The 23,434-nt window shown below is 39.0% G+C and overlaps 1 protein-coding gene across 1 annotated transcript; it reads left to right on the top strand.

Moving 5' to 3' along the window:
* Positions 1–3,831: 3,831 nt before the first annotated feature.
* Positions 3,832–22,935, top strand: LOC121873523 (protein Mo25-like). The gene is made up of 7 exons (XM_042377118.1): positions 3,832–4,001; positions 13,167–13,308; positions 15,667–15,831; positions 16,719–16,837; positions 18,235–18,403; positions 19,982–20,146; positions 20,911–22,935. The coding sequence occupies exons 2-7, from the start codon at positions 13,207–13,209 to the stop codon at positions 21,199–21,201; spliced, it is 1,011 nt and encodes a 336-aa protein (XP_042233052.1). The 5' UTR covers positions 3,832–4,001; positions 13,167–13,206; the 3' UTR covers positions 21,202–22,935.
* The last annotated feature ends 499 nt before the right edge of the window (positions 22,936–23,434 follow it).

The raw sequence follows: 23,434 nt of genomic DNA, 5'->3' as shown, positions 1-23,434 counted from the left end.
AGAAGACTAAGGAATTGTACACTGGTAGTGTGCTGACTATACAGCATATTCGAAGTGAGAAGTCCAGCTGTGAAGCCATTACCCTGTGAAGTGTTGTGAAAAATCAGTGCTTATTAAAGAAGACTACAGTGCACAAGTGTGTTTCTGTGACCTGGTGGAAGTCGACCTGTCTGATGTTTGTCTGTATACTGATACCGATCATCAAGGAATTACCGGAGACTGGCGGGACAGCCAGTGGTAATACTTTTATCCTCTTCACCACTGATTGGCTCGTTAGCCGCTTGGGCGATCGGCCACGTCTCTGTTACGCACTGTTGGCAAGTACTGGGCATGCACCGGCTCCTGAATGTACAGTCTCGTTCAAGATTCTTCGAACACTGCTGGAGACAGCTGGCAACTCAAGGTCATTTGTTACTATCGTACGTAGTAAAAATTATGAATAAATGTAAAAGTGATCAGTGATTGGTTACTTAGTTCCCCGTTGCTTAATTTAATGGTAGGGATTTGTTGTTTCGTATTATATTATACTACGTACTATAGTAAACAAACGGCCTTGAGTTTCCAGCTGTCTCCAGCAGTTCGAAGAATCTCGAACGAGACTGTACCTGAACCTGCTCCAATGTTGGTCAAGTCTTGTCTTGAAAGAGCTCAAAATCGGTGCCGCCACAACACTTTCTGGTGGATTGTTCCAAGAGTTCACAAATCTCACTCCGAAAAAGTTTGCCCTCACAGTTTTCTGGACTTGCGGTTTCTTCAATCTTGAGCTGTGACCCCTTGTGGGGTGTGCGTCCGCCAGCTCCAAGGACACTCAACTGAGTGAGATAACTACTGCTTCTGTACATACGACCCCTAGCCACGGGTAACCAGTGGTGGAAGCTGGGTAAGCCGTGAAAGGAGAGGGTCGTAACAGTATCAATGTTCCTAAATTAACAGTCAGGGAATGTTGTGACCCGCTGTTGTGTGGCTTATGTGAGTCACTCGTTATAATTATACAGTAACACTACATGACCCAACTTTCCTCCACACACGTCATTCCTCCCACACATCCCTCCCAACATATCCTTCCCCACACATCCCTCTCCTCACCACATTTCTCTTTATTTGGGTCAGCAGAACAATACAAAACACACACACTGTAGGCAGCACTTTACCGGCGTCGTAGTTGACCAATGTGTGAAGGCAGAACAACCAGCTGAAGCAACTGTAGTGGATACGCTCCCCTACAACTGTCGCTGACCAGCCGATCCCGCGGCGAGTTTCTCAGCGAAGCTTAACTGTCTGCCTGCACGGTGGTCGGCCAGTAGTAACGTTCACTTCCGGCGGACTCGTGCATATATACCCCCAGCCTCGCCGTGAAGAGGATTCTACTCAGCGCTCTCAAACAGACAAGACCTCCCCTCAACAAGCTCCTCACCACACAGCAACTCCCTAGCACTGCATTGTATATAATATACTGTATACATAGAAAACGCCATAGTGAGTTTCCCTTCTGACCTCCACCCTAGTGCGATCCTACATCACGTTAACCCCACACAACAGTAAAAAAAAAACCCGACTAGGCTCTACGATTCAATAATTATGCATTTAAATATAAAAACAAGAAAGAAATCGGTCTGCTCCACGTGATCACACTAATATAATGTGAATTTAAAAAGAAAAGGCAACCTCAGCGATTAAACCTAATTTTTTTTAATTAAATATCTTGCTTATCCAGACAAGCACTGAGACTTTTTTTTAACAAATAAAAAATCGCAGAGAAATCAGACAAGTCGTAAAAAAAATCACCAAGGAATCTACTTGTCAAAGACGAAAGCTATTTGGTATTTAAGCAGGGTGATCTGAGCTGATTAAAAAATATATGACAGAGGAAAACACTTACAACCATGGATAAAATGGAAAACATGAACCCCGACCATTTTTCCAAGCTGCCACAATTGACACAAAAGTGGGATCACACGAAGATTAGCCCCTCAACTTATTTCACTTGATGATTAAAAACCTTAATGCTATCTGGGTTATGTTAATTGGAGTTAGAGTAGGTAATATTAGCTTAAAATAGGTTGGCTTAATTTAGCCGTGGGATGGTTAATCTTAGGATGACAAAAAAAAAGTATGGTCATAGATTCATTTTACAGTCATGATGCAGAAGCAGAACCCCCCCCCCCCAAAAAAAAAAACACTACTTGTGGAGGAGTTTTCCTGCTGAGGGTGAGGGGGAGGGGAGTAGGGCGTTGGGGGCAGGAGTAGCGTTAACCTTTTAAACAACCCTGACGAACTTAACAGGAAGAGAGAGAACACCTTAATAAACCACACACTTCCTTCCCCTTCATTTATACCACAATCACTATTTTTTTTAGTTCCCCCCCCCCCTCCCCCCTTTATCCAACTATTATGGTGACCCCCAGTTGGAACCAGGGGTTTTGGGTGGGGGGAAAGTTACAAAAAGTTGTAATTTGCGATAGAAATGAAGGTCAGAATCGTTCTAAACACATTAAAAAAAACATCGGAAAAACATAATTTCAAACCTAACCTAACCTAACCTAAATCAAAACCCACCAATCAATGTCTAAAGAACAACCGCGTCTGGTAACCTAAAATCTTAAAATTCACTGGATGACTGAAACGATAATAATACCAATTGAGTTAGGTTTGATTGTGTTAGTTTATGTTAGGTCGTTTTCAGTCTATATACATTAAAAAAAAACGCTGATTGTTCTTCTTATACTCAGTAACTCGATCACCAGAAATTAAACTCGACTACCACCACTGCCGCTCCATTTCGATTTCTTCTTTAATTGGGTTTGATAAATATGTGATTGGGTGTGAGTCGTGACAGCTGTAGTATCTTACATGATTTAATGGGAGAAGGAGAAGCCACATGCTGACTTTTGCTCAAGTGGTTTATTCTGCCTAACGCACTCTTGATTACATAGGCCTAAACACATTCTAACTTTGGTAAGAAGGAACATAATTAATAATGTTTATATAATCAATAGAGGCAGCATATAAACATACAGATATATAACAACAGCCATTACTGATATAGTTGTCAAGATAGTGTCATCATCAACCAGTCAATCTGTCGCTATTGTGAACCAAATTACCAGTGTGAACTTGTGTGACGATTTTAGTGATGAACATCTATTTATTTATCTTTCTATCTACTTATAACACAGCGGTTGTCACGTCTCCATGGTTACAGGAGGAGGAAAAGGCAACCAACAGGGCAAAGCCTAAAATCTTAGTAAGTTGATAACGGAAGAGAAAAACTATATGGCATAGTTATATTGACTTCTACTATTATTATAATTTCATTAATCTGTTATAAAAAGTTTTCCAAGTTAGTCAAACATACATAGTGTTGATTATTAAGTAAGTGTTGTATGTATGTATGTATCTGGAGGCGTCATAACATAAAATTGAATTTCGCGCCTCTTGCCTTGGTAAATAAGGACTATAACGTAAATCCTTTCCAGTGTGCAATATGATTTCTGTATGGTTCATATTTTTACTCTTATATTTTCTATATAGTTAAGTTATAATATCACTATCAATAAATATAAATAAAAAAATATGGAAATTACATACTTTATCTTGTTTACAATGGATATATTGATGATCCACGTCTATGTAGAAGTTTCATCATGTTACATATTTTTATTCTGAATAAATTTTGAAACAATCTAAGCTTTGTAAACTAATATTAAGCTTTAAATTCTCTCTCCTAAAAGTGAGCATGTAATATGTTGGAGAATCTGACATTTGATTGGCTGATGAAAGAAATACTGGGGTGTGATTGGTGGAGACGGCCCACCCTTCGCCCTGATTGGTGGATCACGTCAGCAGTTGTGTCCCAGTAAAAGTGTTCAACACTGATAGTCAATCAGTGTTAGGAGCTGTTGATACCGGGGCAAAGTGAGGCTAGATCTACCTGTGTGTGGTGAGGAGTGAGCTAGACCCCCCAGCAGCTCTCGCAGGACGGTCGGGGTGGCGAGAAGCTGGTGAGTGTGTGATAATGGCGTCTGAGAGAGCCAGGTCACAGGTCCACCGCGCCCCCCTCCTCAATACCTTGATATTGGTGTTTGAGGTGGAGGTCAGGTCACCCCAAGGCCTCACCTGTTGACCCTTGTGTTGTGTGATTAATGTTTATGTTTACCGCTGTAAGTCACCAGTGTACTGGTTAGTGAGTCACCACTGTACTGGTTAGTGAGTCACCACTGTACTGGTTAGTAACTGTAAGTCACCACTGTACTCGTTAGTGAGTCACCACTGTACTGGTTAGTAACTGTAAGTCACCACTGTACTCGTTAGTGAGTCACCACTGTACTGGTTAGTAACTGTAAGTCACCACTGCACTCGTTAGTGAGTCACCACTGTACTGGTTAGTGAGTCACCACTGTACTGGTTAGTAACTGTAAGTCACCACTGTACTGGTTAGTGAGTCACCACTGTACTGGTTAGTAACTGTAAGTCACCACTGTACTCGTTAGTGAGTCACCACTGTACTGGTTAGTAACTGTAAGTCACCATTGTACTGGTTAGTAACTAAGTCACCACTGTACTGGTTAGTAACTGTAAGTCACCACTGTACTGTTAGTAACTGTAAGTCACCACTGTACTGGTTAGTGAGTACTGGTTAGTTAGTCACTGTACTGGTTAGTAAGTCACCACTGTACTGGTTAGTGAGTCACCACTGTACTGGTTAGTAACTGTAAGTCACCCACTGGTTAGTGAGTCACCATTGTACTGGTTAGTAACTGTGTCACCACTGTACTGGTTGTCACCATTGTACTGGTTAGTAACTGTAAGTCACCACTGTACTGGTTAGTAACTGTAAGTCACCACTGTACTGGTTAGTGAGTCACCACTGTACTGGTTAGTAACTGTAAGTCACCACTGTACTGGTTAGTGAGTCACCACTGTACTGGTTAGTAACTAAGTCACCACTGTACTGGTTAGTAACTGTGTCACCATTGTACTGGTTAGTAACTGTAAGTCACCATTGTACTGGTTAGTAACTGTAAGTCACCATTGTACTGTTAGTAACTTAAGTCACCACTGTACTGGTTAGTAACTGTAAGTCACCTCTACTGGTTAGTGAGTCACCACTGTACTGGTTAGTAACTAAGTCACCACTGTACTGGTTAGTAACTGTAAGTCACCACTGTACTGGTTAGTAACTGTAAGTCACCACTGTACTGGTTAGTAACTAAGTCACCACTGTACTGGTTAGTAACTGTAAGTCACCATTGTACTGGTTAGTAACTGTAAGTCACCATTGTACTGGTTAGTAACTGTAAGTCACCATTGTACTGGTTAGTAACTGTAAGTCACCACTGTACTGGTTAGTAACTGTAAGTCACCATTGTACTGGTTAGTAACTGTAAGTCACCACTGTACTGGTTAGTGAGTCACCACTGTACTGGTTAGTGAGTCACCACGGGTTATTATGCTGCTCAGTCATACTCTTTGTTTATTCGTAGTGAATATTTTGCCATGACCGGCTAAGTTCCTTCTAACGCTATTTCACCATGAGTGCTCTCTGAGTACTTTATACTTAATATGGCAGGGGTGTCTGCCTTCAAGGTTAGGAAGGTTTCTTTGGTTGGTTAGGTCAGGTTCTATTAGTTTCTAGTAAATGTCACCTCTTTTATAATGATAAGTTCCCTGCTCAACAGAAATATGGTTAGGTATGTTTACAGCTACACAATGATCGACTCATGGCGAAATAAATGCCAATTGCCGTCAGTCATGATCAAATATAGTTCTCGTGTTGTTCACCGGTAATGGATCATGAGCCAGTCAGAGCGCACTCATGGCAAGATATCACTAGTAGGAACTTTGCCGGTCACTGCAAAATATCCGCTGTCTTGTTTATTCGGTATTATCATCATTTAAGTCATCCGGGGAATCATAGGAATTTAGGTTAAGTTAGATATAATTCCTGGGTTCTGTGGCTGGGTTAGGTTAGGTAAAGTAAGATGAAAATCATTCAAAGCGTCAAAAACTGTCGGAAAAACATAGGGATGACCGAAATGATAATCTTACTGTTTATTCATCCTAGGTGTTGTACAGTAAAGGATCGCCACTTTATTCTTTAATACAGATTGAAGAAATTTGATTTTTTATTTTAATTCTCATAATGTAATTCTGGTGAGGAGCAACAAAAAAGTAATTGGTAATATTTAAGAAGCAGCAAGTAGGTCATGGTGACGAATTTGGTGCTTCAGGAAGGTCACATAATTCATCGAGATTACAGAATTTGAGTACAGTGTATACCACCTAGTGGATCATTCTTGCTAACATCGTTCTGGGGTGGTTTTGTTACCTCACTTTAGCCCCTGGTAGCCTGCCTTAACCTATCTGCTGCTTCTTATCCCTTAAACATCAGCCAAAGATTCCTTACTCCTCCTCAACATGCACAAAGACGGAACATAAAGAATGTAAAGCACCCACTGATGATGGCCACCTTCCTTGTAGCTAACTTCCACTAATGATGGCCTTTGTTTAGGGGTTCAGCAAATTTCAAATGGTTTTATCCATACTTCTCACTGGATTTGTATTGTCATAAAATAAATTTTTTTTGGAAATTCTGAAGAAATAAAGCTATTAACAGGACTGCAGACCAGAAAGACACCTTTTTCTGATACAGTATTTAAATTTAATATTCTAACATTTTGCATTTCTTCATAAAGTGTTGTGTTCTTGTCATCAATTGTTGCCCAGGTGAATAGTGGGATTTAAGTTCTATTTGACAGCAGACATGAAACAAACAAACCTGACCAAGTGATCTATAGATTTTTTTAGGCATTTCTTTTAGTGTGAGACTCTTAAGACACAACTCTGTCCCCTACTAGTCTTCCTGGGCAAGAACTCTGAACAGCATCACTGTGTTTCCTGGAGAAATTTTAGTATCCGTTTTGTTTATGGATGGATGATTCTCCGGCTGAGTCCAACAGTTGCATGCACTATAATTCTGTCAAGTTTAGGTTAGATTAGGTTTTTGGTTTACAAAATAATAAACAGCTAATACAGCGAACGATGGTTATTTTTGGGTTGATAACACCCAACGCGGCAATTACGATAGCTAATGGTTAGATTAAGGTCAAAATATGAACTAAGATTGGTCTAAATTTCCTATAAAGCAAACTTAAAATAGCGGTAATCCTACAGTGGCTCTTTTTAGACATCACCCACTCTACAAAAAGTTCTAAATTTTTTTTAATGTTGGTAACAGAATGTTGAAAGAAAAAGTCTTTCAACTGAACAGTTGCCGAAATTTCAAGCATTATTTAATTGCAGTAACATATTAATTTTATTTAATAACAGTTTTTTATTTGTCTTACAGTGGTTCCCCTTGAATGTATTGGTGAAGGTTATAAGAAATTAAATATATATTATAGGTAGTGGCAACCATTTTCTATGTACAGTTAATCCTCACATTACGCGGTCCCGCATTCCGCGTTTCACCGTTACCGCGGTGCCTTGCCAGAACCTAACATGCTCACATTCCGCGGTCGTGAACGCCATTACGCGGAGAGTGTCCGGCGCGACGCTATTTTTAGATTTGCCCCACGCGCCACCCACCCGCCCGCCTGCCTGCCTCTCCCTCCTCCTCCCTCCGCTTGGGCAAGCGGCGCGGTAAGGTTGCGCAGTGTGTGTCTTTGTTGCGTTATCAGTGACGTCATATGACGTATCGGACTGTGATTGGCCATGCATCCCTACCCCCCTCTGCTGCTAGCTGTAATTGGCTTAAAGTATTATGACGTGTCCACCCGGGGGAGGGAGGGAGGGAGGAGAGACGACGCTTGACCTAGCCGCGGCAGTTTCATCCCTCCAGGCCACTCCGTGTAAACGCGCATCCATTGTTCCGTAAAATGGCTTCCGCCGGACCACCACCCCCAGAGAAAAACCTTTCCTTACCTGGACCCAGCGGCACTAAACCAAAGAAGACACGACGTTCCTTAAGCTACGAGGTGAAGTATACCATCATCCAAGAGTTGGAGAAAGGAACAAGGCAGGTTGATTTGGCGCGCCAGCATGGCGTGAACGAATCTACGATCCGGACTATAAAGAAGGATTCAGCCAAGATAAAGGAGCACATGAAGATCACAAAGTCTACAGGTGCTTCTATGATCAAGTATTTTCACAACCAGGTGCTTCTCAAGACAGAAAAATTACTTGTGAGGTACTTGGTGCGTCAGGCGCGACGGAACATGGCGGTCGACACGCGCTCTGTGAAGGACTACGCACGTGAACTGTACATTGCAGTGGCACGAAAGATGGGAACTTCAGAGCCCAAACCCTTTACTGCTTCCTCTGGGTGGTTACAGAGGTTTAAGATCCGGAACAAGATCACCAATATCAACATTGGTGGTGAAGAAGCGAGTGCTGATCGTGCTGCGGCTCGGGAATTTCCTCCGTTTTTACGTGAGATTATGGAGGAAGGACAGTACAGTGACGACCAGGTGTTTAACATGGACGAATCTGGTCTTTTCTGGAAAAAACTACCTTCCAAGTCCTACGTTGTGAAGAATGCCAGCAGGATTCGGGGCCGGAAAATGCAGAAGGAACGCATCACCGTCCTGTTTACCACCAATGCCTCCGGTACCTGTAAGCTCAAGTTATCGGTGATCCACACAGCCCGCAAGCCGCACGCCTACAAGAGCATGGACCTGACCAAGCTAAATGTCCACTGGCTGACAGCACGTAAGGCATGGATGTTCTCTACACTGTCCCTCTCCTGGTTTGATGACTGTTTTGTTCCCGATGTAAAGAAATTCTGTGAGCAACAGAATGTCCCATTTAATATTTTGTTGCTGCTGGACAACGCACCAGGACACTCGCCCCTACTGTTAGATCGTCACCCCAACGTAAAAGTGGTCTTCCTTCCTCCCAACACTACGTCTTTAATCCAGCCCATGGACCAGGAGTTGATTTGCAATGTGAAAGCTGCATTCTCAACAAAAAAATTCCAGCTCCTGAACGACTACACCAACACCAGGGAAGAGTTGCGTGACCTGAGTGACACCACCACCGATAGCAAGAGCGACGAAGATGAGGAACAACGGTTAGAACAGCAAAAAATACTCTTCAAACAATTCTGGAGAGTATTTAACATCAAGAAAGTTGTGGACATCTTGGTGGAGTCATTTTTTTTTTTTTTTTTTTTTTTTTTTTAGGTTAAGGTGGGGAAAGGATGGAAGGCATGCTGGGGCTCAAGGCACAGCCAGACATGAGGGATGGAGAAGTCACAACATATAGTCGTGGGGGGAAAGGTTGGAAAAGAAGTTTAATGAGTTAAACAGAGGGGGACGATACATGGGATCAGCTGTCTATTGCTACAATTCGTCACGCATGGAGACATGTGTTGCATGGAATACCAGGTGAGAGGAGGAGTCAATCTGTGACTGGTGAGGTTCAGACTGTTGCAGTAGCAGTGGACCTTGCCAGAGAAGCTGCGCAGACTGTTACAGTTCCAGGCTTCTCCGAGACCACCAACGACGACATCCTGGAGGTGATCAGAAATCCTGAAGTGACTGCCGACGAGATGTTGGAAGAAGAACACGTCAGTGAAGAGGAGGAAGAAGGTGCGTCAGTCTCCGAAGAACACAATTTAAGTCATAGTGATATTAAGGGTGCCATGGAGTGTGCAGAGAAGATGAAGTCCTTCCTTTCCCGCGACAATGACGATGACCGCTATGAAGTCTTCCATAACCGGCTGGTGCAGGCTATGGAGCCGTACATCAAGGTGTATCACGACAACATCAACGCCAGCCGTCAGCAAAGCATAACAGATTTCTTCACCCGCAACCCACCACAGCCAGCCCAAGCCAGTGATAGTGACAGTGAAGTTGACTTTGAGGGATTTGTCAGGGAAGCCCTGACAACTGTAAGTGACAGTGATGATGATTCACCTAGTAATGGCGATTCACCTGAGGGCCAGTAATCTGCCCTCTGCCTCGGAACCAGCCTCCATCCCCGTATGCCGACCCATCTCTTCTACTACCGTAAGTGTTCCACCTAACTTTTAGTTTCTCTAAGGTAACCTTCATTTTTCCTATGTTAACCTTTATCTTTCCTAACCTAACCTCTTCTATATTACTTGTTTTTTCATACCATCATAAAGTTAAGATAAAATTTTTACTGCAACATAGTTATGTGTCGTCAAAAAGTGGAGTTTGGGGATCGGCCTGGACTCCATTTCAATTAATCCCATATGTTATGTTGTTCACTTTACGCGTTCCTCACTTTCCGCGGGACCCTCCGGGTTACATTAACCGCGATATGTGAGACCCAACTGTACAGTACGTATTATATTTACTGATAATTATATATAATCTACTGGTACAATTATTCCTCTGTTTTGTGAACTTTAAGTGTCCAAAATTTAACTTAATGAACTAGACAAATTAGGAACCATTTTTCTTGGAACAGTGCAAAGAATTTTCACTTTTACAAGGTACACACACTCACACACCATTTTTGCCTTCCAGCACTTTATATTTAATCTTTGAACTGAATTATTCTTTAATTACTGCAATATTTCTCTGGGCTAAAGTTTGTCTAATTTTAAACTATGGGAGGGATTTTTAGTACAAAAAATTGGGGTAAAAGACATCTTGGCTTTTAACATGGGATACTGTGGAAAAATTTAGTCCCATTGAATTGGAATTCACTTTATGAAAACATTTTTGGGAATGCACATTGTTCATTAAGTGGGGTAAAACTGTGTTAGAAGGTAAAAAAGTCACCACTTATTTAGATAGATATGTATGTGAGATGGAGAGAAGGAAAGAAAGATAATGGGTAAAAAAACAAAGATTTGAATTTATGGAGCCTTTATGAACCACCCACATTGTAGGTTATCCTTTCTCATTAAAACTTTTTCTTATAGATAATTCTCTAATCACAAACAGTTGTCTTCATTGTGGCTAGTCCTTGTATGAGAAAAAAATGAATATTTTTAGGTGGTGGAAGACAGGTTACAGTTAGTTTGAAAGACATGAGCAAGTTAACAGTTCAAATGTTTAGGGGTGTTGGTGGTACAGGGGTAGTGTGCTTTCCTCTCACCATTGCGGTCATCGGCTCAAGTCCCCAGGATGGATGTGAGAAGGGTGTTATCTAGTGTGACTTTACCAAACATCACTGGTTTTCCCCGTGAAATCCTGTTTCCTCCTGTACTAATTGTGGACAATGAAGGTTGTCTCAAAGAACAATCTGACCACTTGAACTGCTGGAATTATGATAAGTGGTGGAAATGACCAACAAAAATAAGAAAGATTAACTAATTTATTAAAGTAGAGGGAAAGAAACAGTTTCACAATGATCTATTGTATCCTCAAGTTGTCAACAACTACAGTGTGACACAGAGGCTTGTCAAGCTGAGCTCTGTGTGCTTACAGAGCCAGCTCTGAGGAGCAGAAACTATACAGTATGGACCATGTTGATGAGTATCATCTGCCCATCACTTGACTGTTATTGTACTGTAAATGGTACAGTATTAATTAAACTAATGTTTACTGCTACAGTACTTTACTTATTTTGTAGTGATATATACAGTATCATCATTTGGAAGATTCCGAGATAAGTAGTGCACAAGGTCTCTGTTGAGTGGGCTACACATTTGAACCAGATTAGTAGTGATCCTTATCAGCCTAGCCAGAGGTTATAGCTACCTCTTTATCACTACATAGTACAGTACAGTACAGTACAGTACACTGATAAAAGTCAAAGATGTTTTAATAAATGTTGCCATCAGGATCTTAAATGCAGTATTTGCAAAGCTATGTTACCACTGTAGCCATCACAAATTACACAAATTACTTCAATAAAACACACACATGCATTTCCACATGTATATAAACAGTAAAAAAAAATGGTGTCTCACTCTTACTCTTGTAAGAACACAAATTTAAATTGTTAAATTATATACAGTATCTAATATTAGAGTGCACTCATTGGCAGTGTTCACTTTCCTAGTTTCTCAAAACTATTGATTTGTAATTAAATTGTTTTGTGGAGTTTAAAGATGATGTAGCCTGTAGTGATTTTTTTTCTGTTGAGAATTGTTCGAAGCTAATCATGAAAATATCTTATTAGATCCAGGTCTCCTGATGCCATGACTAATAATTCATGAAGACAGAGTAAGAGAGCGTTGATTGTTGAATTTGTCTGAGAGGCTCACATAAGGCAGCATAATGCGAAAGGTTGAGACTGAGTTTGTTCATAAGATGTTGTACTCAAACCTGGGTGCAAGTATGGACATATATTTCCAGGTTTGCTTCTGTTACACAACTGGACTGTAAGAAGTCAGTTGTTGTACACTTAGATCAGTCCATACCTTAACCTTGTGATATACCAAGTATTGTGTAGAGTACGGTACACACATTTTGGTACATATGATGTTTCTTGTAATATAAGACAGCCTGTAACATTTGTAGGGTGAAGGCAAGGTTTTTAGAATATTATTGTGTGAATTATGCCATTGAACAGACCTACAAAAACACCATCACACAACCTTGGCTTCAAATAAAGACAAAAGTCAGGATAAACTAGCGAGAGGCTGTTCATATCCAAGTTGAAACGCAGAATGATAAGAGATTTATCCTGGTGGACGCTTATTTGTTTATCAAAATTAGTGTACAGGTACTCACATGTTATTTAACTCCATTGCCCATAATGTGCAGTAAATTGTTAAGAATTTTAAGAGTGTGGTGTTTCATTCCTGTATATGTAAGTGTCATAGAAATTGCCTTGCTTTTATTAACTGGCGTGTTTGTTTTCATTATATTACAGTAGTTGCATTTGTTTTATTGCTAGTCACAGGTTTTATTCTGAACCTGCTGCCCACCAAAGTGGCTGACTTGACTAATGTCCCATCTGGTTCAAACATGTCTTGAATCAAAATCTCTATTATTCTGATAATGAAATTGTAAGCTAGGTCATACTTAATCTATAAAAATACATTTCTTTCATCATTCAGGGTTATTGTAAGAATGCTGAATGTTGTAATGTTGATTCCTTAGCTTAGTGCTGAATATTGTAATGTTGATGGATGATTCCTGTGGTTATTGCTCAATGTTATGAATGTTGACAATTCATATTACCATTGGTAAAGAATACAATATTGATTATTTATTTATTTTTTATTTTTTGGCTTGCAGGTGATGGTGTTATAAAAGGCGGGGGAGGAAGGCCACCGCGATGTCCCTTTTTCGCAAGAGCCCAAAAAGTCCCCAGGAGGTGTCTAAAGCCCTCAAGGATGCCCTTACAGCTCTTGAACGATCTGACAAAAAAGCTGAAAAGGTACAACATACTGTACAGAGTATTGGATTGTACTGGTGCAAACTCCTTCAGTTGTACTTTTGTTTTACCATTGTGTTTTTTTTTTTCTGAAATAGTATTGTAATTCACTGGAGGAGTACAGTAGTGTTTTAGTGAGGCTTGTGTTGAGGTGATCGATGCTTGATAAGAAATGGCATATCATATACTGTACCAGATCAAATTTTAGAGTTAACTCAGATATTAAGAAATGGAGAAATGTGGTGGAGGTAGTTGTAACCTGAGATTTTACATGTACACTCTCCCCAAAAAGTATTGGTCCCTTTTCTCATCGATACAATGTGTCACAATGGACGAATATTTCCGATTACTAATTGTGATTCCTGCATTATGTTGGTCAGCCTGCCTTCCTCGTATCTGTGAGGTTGCCAGTTATTATTTCTGGCATTTGTTGTAATTATGGTGCATCACCGTGCTCCATCTTTAGTAGAGTAATACAAATGATATTAATGTAGCGATAATATATCAACGGCAATCAAATACAGTCTCTCCTCGACTTATGACAGGGTTCCGTCCCAACGACCAGGTCGTAAGTCGAATTGGTCGTAAGGCAAAAATAATATAGAAATTCTAAAATGGGTGTCTCTTTTTCTTCTCAGCACCACGAGAACTCTCACTTTTATGCTTGCCTGCCATTTTAAAGGGAATTACAAAAATAAACATTTTGTCAGTACACTGCGCGATCACTAACGTCAGGACTCGAAAATACGTAATGTGAAAAATATTTTATACGACCATGGCCGTCGTATGTCCGGGTTGTCGTAAGTCGGGAACTACTGTGGTGTTTCTGCTGACCAGACTCATTAAAACACAATTTGCACTGATTTTACAGTGTGATAAATATCACATCTCCTTGCTGCTTAGGCCTATGTCGTGAAGGGCGGTGATACTGCCTCGTGTTTCCTGTGATGTCTCCATAGTGGCTGTCAATCCCATGGGAGGACTTAACGACATCGTCTCGTAGTGTGTATCAGATAATGTTCTGTAGCCAGCATGAATCATGAGATGATACGTTATATTCATAATTGTTACCTCATCAATTGAGGTAGAAATAATATCGAAATGTAGTAAATCATAATGTCAGTGTAATTTTATATGGCATCATAATACACCTGTAATTAATATACAGTAGGCCCTCTAAATTCGCGGGGGTTAGGCTCTCAAAATGACTCCGAATCGCCAAATTCGTGAATGATATTTGCTGACAGAAGTGTTACATTTTACTTGTGTACAAAAATGTACAATTCCTTTGTGTTTGCCTTGAATTCTTCCCTTACCTGCAGTATACAAAATACATTTACATGTGTGTGTGTGTGTGTGTAAACACACTCACACACACCTACTCTAAAGTAAATAATAATAGTTGGAAAATCTCAATTCAAAATGTACAGACTTCTTTAATTGTTTCTGATTATTTAATGGTACCCTCCAACTTCTGTGTGTTATTTGTATTTTTTTGTGTGTGTGTGTGTGTGTGTGTGTCTACACACACACACCTCTTAAAATTACTGTCTCAAATGAATATTTTCATCCAACCTGTCTTTTAGTACCTGCAGACATTCCAGGGTGTCAACCTTGATTAGTATTTGGGGAGGGGGGCTGTATTTGCAAATGAATATAATATCGGATCATAGTGTTTAGTATTTTGTTTCAAGCAATTCCATTGTAACCTTGATTCATGAAAACTTAGTAATGTTATATTCCTATTTGGCAACCCATCCCTGGGGCTGAAAAGTATCTAAGGTGCCATAAATCAGCGGGCTTACTCATGACGTTATTGGTTTTGCATATGGTATCACAACTCATCCTATTTTATTACATTATGTAGAGAATAGGTGGTATACTGCAGGTATCATGGTGATCAGGTGCAAGTAAAAAGAACGAAAGGTACAACTCACAATCAGAAATACCAACCGAACCGAGGCTGCTATACACGTGTGTGTTCATTTCCAAATACATCAGGCCCGGGGGAGCCGATACTTTTTGGGGAGTGTGTACCACTAATTTGCATGTTAAAAATGATGTTCTGAATTTAAGTAAAGTAGGGGACATATTCGCATTTATCTTCCAGCACAAAGCAGCACCAAGATAAAAATGTTAGATGTACAGATACTGTTCATATACAGGATTTTGTTCATGTAAGTCACTGGAACCAGTGCTGTGTCCACTTTAGTGCTTGAAGCTAAGGCTGCAAGATGTGACGTGCAGATGACATCCATCCTGCTTGAGTGTTAGATATTGGCTTTGAGATGGGTATGAGTTTGAACTGTGTGCAGGTTTTCATTATACATAACATCAATTAAATTCATCTTTGTTCACTAGGCACAAGAGGACACTAGCAAGAGCCTGACTCAGATCAAAACGATGCTTTATGGCACCACTGACTCAGAACCTCAGGATATAGTGTTGGCGCAGCTGGCACACGAGTTTTACAACACCAATATGCTCCTGCTACTTATTCTTAACCTTCATAGAATAGACTTCGAGGTGAGTGACCTATCAACTGTATACAGATAATACGTTTTTACTATTAGTGCTAACACAGCCACAGCCAGCAACAGGGGATGGAATGTTCAGTGACACTACAGTATTAGCAAGACACGACTCTTTCTGATTACACTATTAATTGAATTAGAAAAATTTTCAAACATGGTAGAGGAAATGAAAGGTTTTCAGAAAGATTCAATCCTATCACCTCTAACATGCTATTATAGAAAAAACCCTGCAATAGTCAAGTGTTTGTTCAGTAGGGGAATATATTCAATAAAAAATTTTTGGGTCATCATCTTCACTGTTTTACAGTGAATTTCCATGCTTGCATAGCTTAGCTGTGTTTACCTGATGGCAGCACTCCAAGCTGCACAGTGTCTTGCAGCTTCTCTCTCTCTTGGCGGGCATCAGGCAAAGTTGAAACACGTTTTGTAGCATTAAAGTACTGTACCTGTATTCTTTGTTCTAGCTACTGTGTATGGTTAAATGGAGTTCAGACAAATCTTAAGAACATTGACAATAATATTGGTTCTTTAACATGTATTAGAGTGTTTGGGATGATTCAAATGATGGCTGAGGATGGGTCTTGGACACTGGGGAGAGAGGAGTGTAGAGAGACATATGTTGGAATTATTTCTGGAATAAATGCATTAAAAATGAATTAAAATTTGCTTCTAAAAGTTGTACTGTATCTGATATAACTAGCACTGTATACACGTGCAGGAGCATACAGTGGTATGGTTGTGTGTACAGTATTGTGCAAGAATCGTACAGTACAGTACTCAGGTTTTCTATTTAAATTCATGTTTATAATGTAGTAATGATGTTTGATGCATGAGATTTTTTTTTTCATTGTACATTACATTTATGAAGATCTTTTACAGGGCAAGAAGGATGTGGCTCAGATCTTCAATAACATCCTGCGAAGGCAAATAGGTATTCGTTCCCCAACAGTTGAATATATTTGTACTAAACCAGAGATTCTCTTTACTCTCATGAAGGGGTAAGTGATATCCTCAGTGTTTTATAGATAATTTACCATTTATACTGTTGAGCTCTTAAGTTATTAACACATTTAAAGTAAATTGACTTAGAATTATTTAATGTTGCAATTGTTGTACAAGTGTTCCTCTACTTAAGAACGTTCAACTTACAAACTTTCAGAGATACAAACATCATCAATGAGGGGGTTACCTGCCAGAACAGGTGTTTAATGTGGATGAGACTGGATTATTATGAAGAAAATTCCAGATAGAACAATCATTACCTAAGAGGAGAAGAGAGAGCCAGGTTTTAAGGCTGTATTAAAGGGTATAGCTGTACTAAATATCCATAATCTTTTCATTTTTTTCAATATGTTTGGTATCTATAAGAGTAAAGTTGGACTTGCAAACAATTGTACTTACAAACAAGCCTCAGGATCTTGTTCATAAGTAGAGGAGCACCTGTATATTGATGCATATTTTTTTCACATGCACTGCTTTAATATTAGTTGCTCCATTAGTGCTCCCCAACCTGACTCTTAATTTCTGCCTGCATATAATTCCCATTTTAGACTTTGCTCATCTTCTATGCACCACCATGCTGTTACAAATTTTAGGTGACTCATTCAGCCATTTTCTTAGTCGTTTGAGAGCTAGCTCCCGAACGACTAAGAAAACAACTGATTGGCTTGATGTTGTTAGAGGTATATGCAGGGTGTAACTTACATTAGGGATTGTAAGAAGATAGAAAGCTATAAGTTGGTAGTGTGTAGTCTTGTAAACAGACTCGGCAATTATTTACTTAAAACGGTGAATAGTTACTTTACAGTCCATCATTAAGGGTGAATGAACCTGTTTTAATATCAATATTACAGCTGGTTGGAATTAAGGTATTGTCCATCATTTTGGTGACCTCACTGTGATTTCTGACTGATGAGAATTTGAATTCCTTCCCTTGGATTGAGGATTTTTTTCCTCATTGCTTATGTAGAAAGTCATATTCATTTACATCTTTCTTTCAGCTTTGTCTAACACTTCTTTCATTTCCACAGTTCTTAATTTTTGAATTTCTGAGTTAGATTGAGGATACACATTACCTTTGATACCCTTACTCAGACAGGGCACCCCATCAAGGTTTCTGTGTGTGTGTGTGCTTTATTTATTTTTTATTTTTGCTTTTATGTAGTGATAAAATTCTACATGGATACCTTTTATTATAACATGTGGAAGATCCTGTCAGATATTTATGATGGTATTATTCCCTGAGGTTATTGAAACTTTTGCTTATCAGTGATGCCAAGGATTCTCTCTCATCTCTCTCACAGGAACATAACAACAACAAACAAAGGAACATAATTTTTTGTCAGTCTTGAAACCTGAGAATGTGCACTTATTTAAAATGTTTCCTGTGTCCCAGATATGAACACCAGGATATTGCCCTTCACTGTGGCACAATGCTTCGGGAGTGTGCCAGATATGAGGCCCTCACAAGAATCATCCTTAACAGTGATGACTTCTATAACTTTTTTAAGTATGTAGAAGTATCTACTTTTGACATTGCATCTGATGCCTTCTCCACATTTAAGGTAGGCCTATGTGGTTTCTTGCCTTATTTCATCTCATTTCCATTGATGGGAGTAAATCTTAAAGAAGTAGACTGAGATATATTTAACTTTAAATTATAAGAAGAATAAGGAAAATACGTAATTTTAACACTTATATACATTGAAAAATAATGCAGTACATTCTTTGTCAAAAGAATACACTATACCAAATGTATCTCCACATTAAGCTTGCTAGCTATAACTATGGTGTAAAAATATTGTGTGTGTGTCTTATAGTGTACAGTACAGTTGGCCCTTAACATACGCGAGGGTTAGGTAACAGAGATACCCGTGAATGTTAGAAATCCGTGTACTTTTGCTGCCCGCCACCCCCCCATGTCCTTATTTACCATATATACCTGTGTGTAGTTCGAGTTTTTAAGACCAAATTATTTGGCAAAAAATTGGGGGTCGACCTCTAAACGTGTAATAGTTTCGTTAGGTTAAAAATATTTACCAATAACTACCAGTAAACAATGGAAACGATGCACCAACGCACCACCAGCTGTGAGTGTTGGTACAGTTGCCAGGGCAGATCTCTTGCGTCATCATAGCAAGCCCAAAGTAGCCAAATCCATGGTATGGTAGCACAGGACGATGTAAAACATAAAGTATTCATTTATTAAAGTTTATTTATAGATACTGGACATAAATTTTTGTTCATTACATTTGAAACATCAATCTTTGTTAATTAAATTTGAAACAAAAGAAAACTACGATACCGTATTTTCATTAAAATATTACATCACAAGTATATTTTACCTTAACTGTGATTGAATGAATATACGTATTCTCAGAAATAAATATAGAAATGTAATATTTTTGCTGAATTGACGTACGTATTACAGTGGAAAGTGGGATAAAATCATGACGAAAGCAATGACTTTCGCTTTCTTTCGTTCAAAAGATGTTACCGTAATCGCTTTTCGAATGGTTTTCAGTTAAAAAACTGTTGTATTACAATAATATTCCCTCCTAATTGACTTGAATAAATACTTGAATGGAAATATACAATATTTTTGTTGAAACTACCCGCGTTTCAGTGTTAAGTGTCGTAATAATAAATGGTAAACAATTTGCCTTCGGCACTCGGTGTTTCAGGCACGGTGAGCCTCAGTTCATAGGACGTAGAGTGTTTTTACTGAAGGTTTTGTTGTTCCAATACCCTCAAAAACTTGGGTCGACCTATAAACAAGGAATATCATAAATTAATGATTTTTTTGTCAAAAAATCAGGGTCGCCCTACAATGCTGATGTCAACACAAGCGTGGTTACAGCGAGACTGACTGAGTGAGGGAGTGTGTGTGTGTGGGGTGGCTGGCGGTGTGCGGTGCCACGCACGATTTGAATGGCACGCGATTTGAATGTATTTCAATTACTTCAATGTACAGAATATTCCTCCGGCTGGGCAATCCGCGTATTTGCGAATCCGTGTATGCTAAACCCGCGTATGTGAAGGGCCGACTGTACTAGTAATCATGCATATGTTGAAAAGTAGGATTATTAAGTGTTTTTGTGTACATATCACAGTACAATACTACAATAGTAAACCTTTTACAGGAGCTTCTGACAAAACACAAGATGCTGTGTGCAGAGTTCCTAGAACAAAACTACGACCGTGTATTCTCACAGTACGAGAATCTCCTCAACTCTGATAATTATGTGACTCGAAGACAGTCACTCAAGTTACTCGGGGAACTTTTATTAGACAGACATAACTTTTCTGTGAGTAGGACTGTTTTGTTTATTTATTTATTTTATGTATAAGCATGTGATAATTTTAAAAACTTGAAAATTAAAAAAAAAATTCTGAAACAAATTCACACATGTTATTTTTACTTAACTATTTCTTTCTCCATATTTGCTAATTAACTTAGAACTGAAGTGTTGAAAGATGGACAGGTAGGGTGAAGAAATGGAGGTATAAGCCAGCTGGCAGGTGCATGCAGTTACTGGCATCTCGGAAGCAAAAACTAATTTTTAGACGAATCACTTTTTCTTTTTGTATTATTACGCACACTACCATCACTTTTGTTTTTGCTTAGAGACATTTTAAGGGCAGCATATCTGGTTTGAATCCACAATATATGCTGAATGTGATACTAGCCTGAACTATGCCCAGAAAACAAGTGCTACCATGATTTCTAGGCTTACTGACCCGTCAAGCCTGCCAATGACCTTTACCGTACCTCAGATTATAGAATATGAGTATGAGTGTACTGGCTTGGCTGGTACTCAAACACAGCCAAGGAGTGACTGGACTAATTCCATGAACGATAATGCAAGGTTGATCACACAGAATTTTTCTCATTAAATCGAATACAAGTTTGTTCACTGAAATTTCATACCCAAAAACACTGTGATCACTGAACAAAATTTACAGTTGTCAGTGGGACCTTACTCTATGTAGGTAGGTTTGATTTATCCATAAGTATTTAATTACCTGCCAGTATTATTGATGTGGTGAAATAATGTTTTGAAAATTTCAGGTGATGAAGCGATACATCAGTAATCCAGACAACTTGAAATTGATGATGATAATGTTAAAGGAGAGATCTCGAAATATCCAGTTTGAAGCCTTCCATGTGTTTAAGGTGTTTGTTGCCAATCCAGACAAGCCTCGGCCCATCCTGGAAATCCTTCTGCGAAACCAGGACAAGCTTGTAGAGTTCTTGACACGCTTCCATACAGACCGCTCTGAAGATGAACAGTTCAATGATGAAAAAGCCTATCTAATTAAGCAGATCAAGGAACTGAAACCTCTTCCCCCGGACCAGTAGTTTTAGTGGACTAGAAGTGATGGAGTGGCAGCATTAGTAGTAGCCTGGGATATGTCTGGGCTGCTGTTGATTGAACCATGTCATCCAAAGAGAAGCTTATGAAAAGTGGAGCTTCCTTCAATATACCACAAATACCCAGTCCTGCCCTTGAATCAGCAATTGCAACATTGTTTAGCTTCCTCTATATTATGCCTTAGTGATCTTCAAGTTTTGCTAAGGGGATACCTGAGGCATTGCTCATAGCACGACCCTTAATAGTTGCTGAACAACTTCTCTTTGTTGAGGACAGTCAAAGATTGCATTGTAGTCTTGGGCTGGTGTTCTCAGCATGTTGTTGACCATGTTGGGGCCAATGTGAAGCTGTTTAATTATTCATTCATGACCCTGCTGCAGAGGGCATTCCAGATCTTATTTTATAAGTTTTTCATAAGATAACGGTCTGAGAGTAAAGATGAGGAGGCAGGGTTTCCCTTAGCTGTGGACCTAGATGATATTTTCTAATAGTCTCATGGTTTGCTTGTAATAATGTGTTCATCTTTTATAGGTGAAGTTGATTAATATTAAATTATTGAACTAACACTAACAGCTAGCAGTTACAAGTTCTTCATTATGAATAATTATCCATCGAGCTGCCATTGTAAAATTCCTCTTGTGCAGGATAAAATCATTTTATAATATTTGTATATAGACGTGTGTCGAAAAGGGATGTGATTTATATAGGACAGTGTTGGTTAATATATTTAGAGTTAATGATTCCTGCAGACAGTTTATTGTTTTATGTAATATTTCGGTACTTAAGGTTATTTAAAGTAATCCTTTAGAGAGCATCAATACATAAGCAAGCAGCCATATTTCTTTTTGTGTAGAAATTAATTTGCAGCTGATAATGCCAATAACAGTTCTTGGGCTTTTTTTTTTATTTATTTATTTTTTATTTTATTTTTATGGAAAGACACATTCATTTAGGTAGGGACAGTCTTGGGGGTGGTAGATATTAATTTTAAATTATCTGTTGAAACCAGTAAATAGCAACAGCTTTAGGTGAATCCAGGTTTTATATAAATGAATAACCTGGCCTGCCAACTTTATTGTGTAAGAAAGTTTAATAACTGACCAGAAGTATCATTCTTGGTGTTATATAAAGGGGTTTGATGGCTAGTATGGTAAACAGCTGTGCTTTAAAGGAGACACATAGTGATCAGTACACTAAGTGATTGTCAAAAATGAAGAAGGAATCAATTAGCTTGAAATGTTAAGAGATGGTACTGCTTGTTGTTGTAATGCCTGAACATGGAAGACGAGGAGCAGTCTGTGGATGGAGTAAAGTTTGAATGCTGCCACAAGTTTAGCATATGGCAATGTGATACATATTTCCAAGGGAAAGTGTCTTAGATTTTTGCATCAGTGGTTTTCGAATTCAGTCCATCATGATGTGAGATTTGTATAATAATTTTTGTTTTGTTTGTTATGTTCAGTTTGTTATTGAAAATGATTTATTGTTTTTAAAGTGATGAGCAATGTTGACAGTATATTTGGTTTGGATTATATAGGGAGCTTCATCACAATATTTGGTAGTATTTGGCAAATTTCAAGCAGAGGAAACATTTGGCACAGTTTTCGTATGAAGTAAAGTAATTTTACTATTTTTATGTATCAGTTTTAATTTATATGAATTTCAGCATCAAAGAATATTGGCTAGTGAATCCATGCCAAAAAATATAAGAAATAAACATCGGTGTTGATATTTCCTTTTCCTTCATTATCTGTTGAAAATGAGGATGTAGTTATAGAGGTCACTTAAATAGATCAAGTGCCTTTTACTTAGTGTTTAAGTTGTATTCAGTAGCTATTAACACCGAGAGACTTCCACGACCGTCAACAAGACACCTTGTTCCTTAGTCGTCTTCAGCATAACACCATACAAAATGGTTATTCCATATTCAAACCACTCGAGCAGGTCCCTCACAGTAACAGATGGGTTCCAATCAGCCTTTGTTGCCTACTAGTGGAACCATCAAGGGTAAAACCCATTATGTGAGATGCCTTTTATCAGATTTTTCCATGTGAATATCTTAATCCATTATTTTCGTTCACTATCTGGGGACTCGAGTAAAATCCATTGAATGGGATATTTTATTAGTTAATTTTCAGTTAATCCAGCACACACGTCTGAGCTTGTCGGAGAGTGACCCACACTCGGTGTTTTTTGATGCACATGTGATGATTGCAACCT

This window comes from Homarus americanus, unplaced genomic scaffold (assembly GCF_018991925.1).
Source record: "Homarus americanus isolate GMGI-L3 unplaced genomic scaffold, GMGI_Hamer_2.0 scaffold30858, whole genome shotgun sequence".
In the NCBI taxonomy this organism is placed as follows: Eukaryota; Metazoa; Arthropoda; class Malacostraca; order Decapoda; family Nephropidae; genus Homarus; species Homarus americanus.
This window is presented reverse-complemented; position numbering and strand designations above follow the sequence as displayed.